Source organism: Corvus brachyrhynchos, unplaced genomic scaffold (genome assembly GCF_000691975.1).
Source record: "Corvus brachyrhynchos isolate BGI_N302 unplaced genomic scaffold, ASM69197v1 scaffold56, whole genome shotgun sequence".
Classification (NCBI taxonomy): domain Eukaryota; kingdom Metazoa; phylum Chordata; class Aves; order Passeriformes; family Corvidae; genus Corvus; species Corvus brachyrhynchos.
The window spans coordinates 4307760-4317333 of record NW_008238664.1 but is presented as its reverse complement, the minus strand read 5'-3'; the positions used below and the strand labels follow the sequence as shown (position 1 = coordinate 4317333).

Genomic DNA, 9574 nt, shown 5'->3' with positions numbered 1-9574 from the left:
GTCCCCGCGTGTCCCCTGCCACGCCCTGACCCGACCCGCCGGGAGGGACAGGGAGGGACAGTGCGGGGGACACTGCGGAATAAATAAGAGTATTTGGGGGAACACATGGTGGGGACAAGGAGGGACACTGGCGGGACCGGCGGGGGACAACGAAAAGCGAGGACTTGCAGGGGCCATTTAGTGGGGCAGCTTAGGTGCCAGGCGCATTTGGAAGGATATTGTGTAGGGACAAGGAAGGACACTGGAGGGGACATTGGGGACACCGGTAAGAGAGGGACAGGCATGTCAGGGGTACTCAGAGCAGCATCAAGAGGAGAGGGACACTTAGGGAGGACACAGGGGGTTAAGGAGGGACATTTAGGGACGACACAAAGAGACACGCTGGGAAAATATCAGGGGACGAGGAAAGATGCTGTGGAAGACATTAAGGGGGCAAGAAGGGACACTAGAGAAGACACTGGTGATGGCAGCAAGGAGAAAAGGGGGAGCACTGGGCACAAGTCAGCTCAGCAGCAATAGCCCATGGCCAAGTGCTGCTACTCCCTCTTCTGTCCCTTTGCTCTCCACCAGGTGCTTTAGGAACACCAGCTCAGCCCTTGCATGTGAATGGCGAGGGGTCACAAATAACAGGCTGTCCCCCTGTTTTGGGAGACACACACAGCTCTTAGTGAGGGGACAGAGCAGGGACACAGTGGCAATCAGCCATCCTTTCCCTGCTGGGTGAGCAGTCGGCTGTTCCTGGGAGATTAAATATAGCTGCTATCATCATCTTGCCTGTAGGATTTAGATGATGTTTTCCCCTTGTTTTTTAAAAACATGCGGGGGCAGCCACCTGGTGCCCACCAACATGCCATGCTGGGCTCAGAGAAGAACCAAACGTCCCAGTGCTCCAGCGTGGCATTAAAATACACAGTGAGCACCTCTCAATAACCTCTGTGTGCCCTGGGTGTCTGGGGCCATGAAAACCACCAGTCAGGGACACACAGAAGTACACATTAAACTCCAGTATAGATACATAAATACAAATATAAATACAGAAATTGAAATAACAGAAAAAGCAGAAATCAAGATAATAAAAATTAGAAATAGAACCATAGAATCATAGGATTGTTCGGGTTGGAAGGGACTTTAAAGATCATCCAGTTCCAACTTCCCTGCCATGGGCAGGGACACTTTCCACCAGACCAACTGGCTCAGGGCCCCATCAAGCCTGGCCTTAGACACTTCTAGGGACAAGGCATGCACAACTTCTCTGGGAAACCTGTTCCAGTGCCTCATCACACTCACAGTAAAGAATTTCTTCCTAATATCTAATCTAAACTTGCCCTCTTTCAGTTTAGAGCCATGCCCCCTTGTCCCATCACTACATTTAAATAGAAGTCTTTGATAGCTGCTCCTGTATTATGTGAGGACCTGGCCTGGGAGAAGACACTCAGGCCCCTGATGCTTTCCCACAGATGGAAAGACCAAAGGCATCTCCTTGTGCCTTCCTCCCTCATGGAGTTTCTTCACATGCTCTATTCCATTTGGGGAGTGGGAAAGGTTCTTAGCACCTGAAAACATTTTGATTTTATTAGGAGCAAATTGCTCCTAATTGTGGAGAGGAATAACCACCCTCCCACCTCCCCTGGGGTTTGCTTTTGTTTAAGACCTAATAAATACATAGCTTTCCATCCCATCTGGAGAGCACAGGCAGGGAGCTCTGGTGGCCTCTGTACAACATTTTGACTGGCTGAAGGACTTCTCATTTTCCCTATCTGGGAATAAACCACTGGCTGCCTGCACGTAGGCAGCCCAGGCACAGAGATAAGGCCCCATCTGCTTTTCTTTGCATCCAAGTTTGTAACCGTCACGAGTGGCTTGCCTGTACGCCGGCCTCCGAGGGGAGACCAGGAGGTTTAGCGGGGGTTTAGGAATTGGCCCCCGGGGTTGGCACAGCGCCACAGGCTGCCTGCAGAGCCTCCAGCCCTAAAACCCAGGCAGCAGTTATCAATCCAGTGCAGTGATGGGGAGGCGAAGGCAGTGGGGGGAAAGGTGGCAGGGAGGGACAGATGCTTTACCTAACTCTGGCCACCTCAGGGGTCTAATCTCAGACATTCACCTGGGCAGCTCCTGCAGCTGATCCGGGCTGCTCAGCCTCCTCCGGCGGGTGCCGCTGCTGGCAAACAAACACGCTCTCCCCTGTGCATGGAGGTTCTGGCCCTTTCATATCGACTAGATCCCGAAATTTTAGCCAGTCAGTCTAAGGGGAAGATACCATGCCCCCAGGCAACTCACTGGAGGGAAGGCACACAGGTGGTCACAGCAGCGGCTGCTGCTGGGTTTGGACCTGGGGGTAACCTGGTCGAGGTAAACCCCCAAGCACCCCCCCTTGATATTGGAATGCACCCCTTGAACCGTGCACTGTTTTGACAATGCATCTTTAACATCAACTGGTCAGAACTGAGAGGATGAGAGGATTTTCCAGCCCCTGGCAGGATGTCAGGGCTGGAGGTGGAATGGAGATGCTGCCAAGCAATGCAAGCCCTGCTGCTTCTGGGACGTGGGTCCAGCGCTTTTGGCACCCCACTGCAGGCAGCATGGGGGACTCACCCAGAAGGAAGAGTTATTCCCATGGGCCACACATGCCACCATGGCCATCTTAGGTTCATGCCTGTATTTCTGGCCACATGAATCTGCCACCATGCCCAGGATGGGGTGGGTTACCCCCTACACCCACTTTTCTCCTCAAGAATTGCTACCCAATCACTCCAAGCCTCCTGAGCCTTCCCTGTCTGGCATTAGTCTGCAGAGATTGGGAAATCCCACTTCTCCAACAAACCCCAGAGGACAGAGCCTGGCAGAAGAATCCTCTCTGTAATCCTGTTTACCTTCTCCTCCCTCCCTGCACTGAGTTCAACCAGACCCCATGGGGATTTACACATTTCCAGCTGCAGATTTTGTCTTAAATGGTCAAACCGTGTCCACTGTTCCTTCGGGCAACAGCCCCTGCCTTGTAGGGGCAGGACAGCAGTTCATAGGCCTCTGAGAGCACCAGGGCACTTCTGGCAATTAATGTCAGTGATAACACTTCGTTTTATCCAGTTTCCTTTTCAGAGACTCAAAATCCTCAGCAGTGGGACTTGGTCTTGGTGGTACTCAGATCCAAGTGCTTCTGTGCTTTTTTAATAGCAAAACAGGGAAACTAGCTGAAGTTCCAGCTGTGCTCATCAGAGCTTCAGCTCTGAGTCCCCGGTGTGCAATGCAGTGTGGTCAGCCCAACATGAAGCCACTCAGCTTGGCCATAGCCAGGGGCAGAGCAGGCTTGAAGGACAAAAATAAATGGCAAAGGTGCATTGCCTCTGACTGCTGGACTGATTACCACAGTTCTAAAAGATTTATGGGCTGTTTTTAAGGGCAAGCTCCTTATGTGAGCTGGGGTGCTGGCTCCCATACAGCCATGGTGCCGTACAGCTGTGGGTTTTCCCTGTTCTTGAGTCTGGGATGTTTGTCACAGCCACAATCTGGCTGCAAGCAAGTGGACAGGGTGCAACCATCGCTTTGGGATGTTTTTTGGGCTCTGCCAGCCATCACGCCTGTCACCCGTGGGCATTTTGGTCATTTCCTCTCTGGCCACTCTTCCCCACCCGGCTCCCCTGCTCCCAGGAGATAAGGATGTGGAGATGACGGGGTGACCATATCGCCCCGCCACAGGCGAGACAGGCTCTGCCTGATTAGTGCCGTGCCAATTTTGGAGGCAGCTTCCCACAGCACCCCGGGATGAGGGGATGAGCCTACCCTGCCAGGGGCTGATCTGCAGCCACAGAGCCTGAAGGAGGGGCAGCTCCACCACATGTCAGGGGCACACACATTTTGCCTGTGCTTATGCCACACATTTATCGGGCTGAGCAGCCCTCATGAGAAAGGCAGAAGAAAACAAACACCGCCCCAACAAACCAACCCAAACACAAGATACCCAACTCTTCGGGGAAGGGGCAGGTGAGCGGGTGCTGAGCATTGTGCAAAGAGCAGTGTGCAGTTCACCCCTTGCTTGCCCTTTGCTCGCCCCCAGTGCCCCACTCTCAGGAGTTTCCTCCCCCAGGAGTAGGTACAACTATGCAGACTGTTGATTGAGTGGTTATTTTTTCTAAAAAACACACATGGCCCGCAACACTGTGCCCTGAACCCTTTTTTCCCCTTCTTTTTTGGCTCCTATAAATTCCCATGGCAAGACTAAGCCCTGCAGCCTGGAAACAGCTGCTCTGAGCTGTTCTTTCACCTCTTGCCATCCCAGCCCTCCAAATGCCAAATGCTCGCCCCATTCCAAACTTGATGGCAACAGCCATGTCCTGCTGGGAGGCAGAAGGAAAAGCCTGGACCTTGGGCAGCACAGGGACAGAAGGGTTTCTAGTCCAGAGGCAGGAGGCCAAAAACCATCAAGAGCAAGCCCTGGTGCCTGACAAGCGTAGTGGGGAGCTGAGCTCATTGCTTGGACTCTTGCACCATACACTGGGTTGCCCAAGGGCTTTGTGCACGACTAAAATCTGCAGCCCAGTTTTACGAGAATTTGTGACTAACAAAGTGGTCTGCCTTACCTAGGGAAAGTAGTCCCCTCAGCCCTTCCCAAGGGAAGGGCTGGCCTGCACCCTCTTTCCCGAGGGGATGCCAATACCATGGCAAGGCGACCATATCCTGAGCAGAAGAGTACCACCCTAACACCCCTCATTTTGGCTGCCACCACATTCTTACACCCTGCTTCCATCCCCAGATCTCACAGTACTCCAGTCTCCCAGCCAATGTCTGTCACCTCCATCCAAGGGTCCTCCTTGATCCCATTTTTCCCTCTTCAGATGTTGTCTCCAGCCCCAGCATGTGCCCACAATTAGATCTTTTCCATAATTACCAGCACCCTCTCTGTAGAACAACAGCTCCTGTTTACATTGGGATGGGGCTGAATGAGAAGTAGTCAGCCCCAGGTCCTCCATCCTGACAAAAAGGCAACATGCTTCACACAACAAACAGGAGGAGGAAAGCGTTTGAGATCTCTCTCATCTCCCCAGAATCTCTCTATACCGTTTACTCTGCCAGTAATTTGCAGTGCCATGTGCCCTTCCAATACTGGATTTACTAATGCAGCCCAGGCTCAGCTCTTTCTCCATGAGGCTCAGGGTCCATGTAAAATTTTGGGAGCAGTGTGGTGAAGCAGATTATTTCCCCCCTCAAACCCAAAGGCAGGGCAAACTGCTGGATAACAGCACTGCAAGGCTCCTCTCGCTCTCTGGCCAGAGTCCAGGGGTGCTCCTGCTGCTTTCCCTCGCCAAATCCTGAAGAAAGGAAGCAGCTGGTCAGTATACCCCAAAACCTTGAAAAACCACACCCCCACCCCCCCCCACTGGATCAGGGCCACATGCAAGCCTTCCTCTCAAGGAACACATTTTTCTCAGCGAAAGGGGAAGATTTTATTAAGTTAAAAGTTGAAGGGCACAGCGGAGCAGCTGCCACCTTGGGGAGGTTGGCTCGGGCAGGTGCAGTAGCAGCCTCACAGCTCCACTTCCCCAGAAAGGAGAAGCCCCCCCTGCCAGTTCAGCTTCCTGCAGGAGCCAAAAGGGCAGTCACGGAGAGAGAGCTCGATCATGCGGACTCTTGCCAAGGTGTCCTCTTTCAACCGTCTCAGGCAAGCACATCCATGGCAGATTGCCCCGGCAGCTCCCTCCTATGGCTTGCGTGTCTTCTCTGCAGGTCCCTGGGGGTGGCACAGGGAGGGGGAGCATGGTCCTTGCTGTACATCCCAGGGGGACCGTGGAGACATATGGAAGAGAGGGAGTATGTGCCAAAGGTGGCTGTGTGTGGCCAAGAGAAACGGGGCTAGGAAAGGGGGAAAAACCAGATTCTCTTTTTCAGGTTAGAAAAATGCTGGTGACGTAGTAAAAGTTGTCCTCCTCCTCTTCCCCTCCTTTCCATGGGAGAAAAATTCCTCTATAAAATATAATTTTCACATATAAAATCCTGAAGAAGGTGCATGTAAGGAGCCAGTCCAAACAATGTGCTCAGGTATGCAGGCAAAAAGGGTTCATCAAAAAAGCTTTGGGAGGGGAGTGAGGAGGTTGGGGGTGTGTGGGATTCCTTGCCAAGGTGATAACGGATGGGGATTCAACCTCTCTCTCCCCACAAGTGAGGAATGGAGCAAATACAAAACAAGAACAGATAACAAACGTAGAGCAGACCTGGAGAGAGACAAAACCACAAATGGTTTAGAAAGACTCCAGTGAGCACAGAAATGCCATCCCTTCAGCTCCCTGGGGAGATGGCAGGCGGGTGCCCTGCTACAGACCCACTCATCTCAGCACCCATCAGGAAGCGCTGGTGGAGCAAGCAAGAAGCAGAAGCACTCTGGACAACAGGACACCCTCGTTCCTGTCACCCTGCTTCTCCCCTGTGTGTGGCAGAGATGCCTGCAGGTGAGTGTGGGAGAAGGGCTGGGTCTAGTCGGGCCTGCTTTGATGCAGACCTAAAATTATCCTGCTGCGATATAACCACTTCAAAGGTGAAGGGAGCAGAAACACTGCCTACACGGGGAACGTGTAACTACCCACGCTGTCACCCAAGCCACGGGGTGAAGGCCAGCATTTGCCTGGCTCCCACAAGCAGCCTGGTTGAGCAGCGATTGGTGCTGGCTGCATCAAGAGCAGCACCGTGGAAAGGGGGCTGGGAGAACGTCAGGGACAACAGGAGGGCCAGGATTGCAGGCCAAGAGGATGCGAGAAGCAGAGAAGGATGAGTTTAAGCCTAAAGTTCCAGAACTGAGGGGAGCAGGAGAAAGCGGCAGCAGGAGAAAGTGGCAGCTCCCACGCCCCTGCAGCAGCCAGTCTCAGCCACCTGCCCCCGCAGGGAACGTCACAGCACCCCAGTGCTCACCGTTACTTGGTGTTGCACAGCGACTCCTTCTCCTGCAGAGCCGCCATGGCCAGGCGCAGGTGCTCCTTCAGCTGCTCGATCTCTCGCTCCGAGCGCACCTTGATGTGATTCAGCTCTGCATAGACATCTTGGTATTTCCCTGAGGCAAATCTCTTGTCCTGCCAGGGGACAGAGAGGGGTCAGGCAGGTTGCAGGGCTGATTTTAGGGAGGGTGGCAGCAAGATGAACCCAGCAGAAGAGCCAGCAGGTGAGGAGGGGAGAGCTAGCCCTGGGTTTGAAGCCCATCCCAATCTGGGTCATGCAGAAACCATTCAGAAGAGGAGCATGGAGGTATCACTTTGCAAATACCAGGCCAGGGAGGAAGGCAGATGCTGGTCCCATAGCAGCAGAGATCTGCAGCATCAAGTTGAGGAGGTGATGTGGGCTTTACCACGGCTACTGTGCATGTAGGGCAACCATATGGGAAACATAACCCCACCAGGAATGCAGGCTACTGAGAGAGCCAGGCACAGCTGCTGATACGGCCAAAAACTTATGTGAGTAAGTTATAAACTCCTGGAGCATCACTGAATTCCAAAGCCTCTTTCAGGTTCCCCTTTGGCAGGGGCCTTTGAAAATTCCTCTGAAGGAGCTGCTGCCAGTGGAGGGAGCAGCACACTCAGAAACGGTGCCCAAGGAAACACATCCACTCAGAGAGGGGACAACCAGGGGAAGCAGAGCGCCAGCCAGCCTTCATCCAGGTTTCCCACTTGCAAAAGTGTCTTGTCCATGCTTATGTGTGCATACATCTGGGGAAACCAGCAGCTAAGTCTGCGTGACTCTTCCCTTGTACTCTGCAGTCAGCAAGGACAAGCAGCACAGGTGACAAGAGGGTTTGTCTCAAGCATCCCATGAAAGCCAGCCAAACCCTGCTGATATGGAGCCCTGGTGCTTCCCTCCCTTCCCTCTCCTGCTGCTTTCCCAATTGCTCCCAGAAAACACTGACCTTTTGCATCATCTGCAGCTCCTCCCGGAGGCACTGCACTTCCTTCTTTACGTACTGGAGCTCATTCTCCTTCACCCGCAGCAGCACCTGGGCCAGAGAAGGGGGACAGGAACCAGAGGTGACTCAAGAGCCACCGCCTCGGAAAGGCCGGCAGGCCCTGGCGCAAGCACGGCAGTGGAAAAGGAAGGAAGGGCCAGGAGGGCTGGGGCAGGAAACAGCGCAAGCAGCCTGCGAGAGCAGCAGAGGGGAGGCTTGCCTTCTGCTTCCTGCACCGTCCCCGCTGCTCCATTCAGCACCTCCTCCCACCTGCTCCGAGCCAAAGCCATCAAGAAGAGAAGACCCCCGGGACGGGTGGGGATGGAGGCAGCAGGGCAGCCGGGGGACTCCCGTACCTCCAGCTCGCAGGAACTCCGCTCGTTGTTGTGAGAGGTGCGGTCCCCAGAGCCCCGTGACGAAATAAAGCTGCGCAGCTTCCCAATCTCATCCGACAGACGGGTCTGCAGCTCCTGCAGGCAAAGCCAAAAGATGTCAGAGTAGCCATGGCATGGACCTCTTACATGTCCTGACCATTCCATCTTCATGCCAGCCCTTTTCCAGCTTAGAGACCGTCTTGTAACCCCCGGTCCATAGGCAATGGCAGCATTTACATCCAGCAGAATACACTCGCCATATTCAATGCCACAGTTAAGACAGCCTCTAACTCTTAATCTTTTTCTTTCTGATGATAAAATCTCAGAAGGGAAGAAATATGAACAAATAGGGGAGTTTTAACAGAGGGGCTGTGCTGTGAGGGAGGAACATGCTCCAGTGCTCCACAGTCTCTGCTGGCAGGAAAGCCCTTCTCTTGCCTGATTTTTCCGGAGGAGGTCCTTCCCCTCCTGCTGACAGCGCTCCAATATCTGCTCCCGCTCTTCTGCCTTCTGGGTGAGCTCCCCAATTTCCAGGCACTTTTGGGAATACTGCTCAGAAAGCACCTGCAGTTCCCGCTTCAGCGACTCCACGTCCAACCTGCCAAAGAGGCACCAGCTCATCGCTGCCCCAAAACCCTTTCCAGCTCCTGGCCCCTGGCATTGCCTTTCCCCCTGCCATGGCCAGCCTCTGCCCACATCAGTCGCTAGCACAAAACAATGATCCCTGTGAACCAGAGCTTCAGTTCCCACACTCCTGCACATGAGCGCCATGCTTCTTGGAGCTCCAAGCCAGAAGAAATGGAGGAGCTTTCCATAAAGAAAATAGAGGGGAAATAGCAATAGGTATGAGGGAAGTGCTAGAGGGGAAAAAAGCCAAGCAGGGGACAAGCCTCCCTGCCCTACGGCTCCAGCAGCCCTGGGAGCCCCTACTGGGCATCCAGTACTCCTGAGGAGGGAGCTGGGGAAGTGGCAGGAGGAAAAGTTTGGGGCTAGATCTGCAGATGGAGTGTGGTGACGCTGGCACAAGGCGGCATCATCGGACAAGTGGAGTGAGAGAGGTGCTTTCTTACTGGTGCTGCTTCTGGAGGGCTTCTGGGAGAGAGCTGCACTGCTGGAAGCTCCGTGTCCTGCCCAGCTCCTTATTCATCTCCTCCCGGTGGGCTTTCTTCAGCGCCTCAATGGCTGCAGAGGGGGACAATGAGAAATGAGGGATCAGGCTGTGCCAGCTTCATGGAAAACACACTAGAAAACTAGCTAAGCTCTTGCCACTGCAGGTTTCCAGATC

At 53.8% G+C, this 9574-nt stretch overlaps 2 protein-coding genes across 4 annotated transcripts in view; both read right to left on the bottom strand.

Annotated features, from left to right (window-relative positions):
• Window positions 1-9574, bottom strand: part of GCAT (glycine C-acetyltransferase) — a 25699-nt gene that overhangs the window by 7719 nt on the left and 8406 nt on the right. The gene's annotated exons all lie outside the window — the stretch shown is intronic.
• The window catches only part of TRIOBP (TRIO and F-actin binding protein), a 21720-nt gene continuing 17559 nt past the window's right edge, over window positions 5414-9574 (bottom strand). For all 3 annotated transcript variants that reach the window (XM_017737872.1, XM_017737873.1, XM_017737874.1), the window contains 6 exons: window positions 9360-9471; window positions 8728-8887; window positions 8272-8385; window positions 7880-7966; window positions 6895-7052; window positions 5414-6203 (listed from right to left, as the gene is read on the bottom strand). In XM_017737872.1, the coding sequence (XP_017593361.1) occupies window positions 6897-7052; window positions 7880-7966; window positions 8272-8385; window positions 8728-8887; window positions 9360-9471 (629 nt within the window). In that variant the 3' untranslated portion in view covers window positions 5414-6203; window positions 6895-6896. The remainder of the gene's footprint in view (window positions 6204-6894; window positions 7053-7879; window positions 7967-8271; window positions 8386-8727; window positions 8888-9359; window positions 9472-9574) is intronic.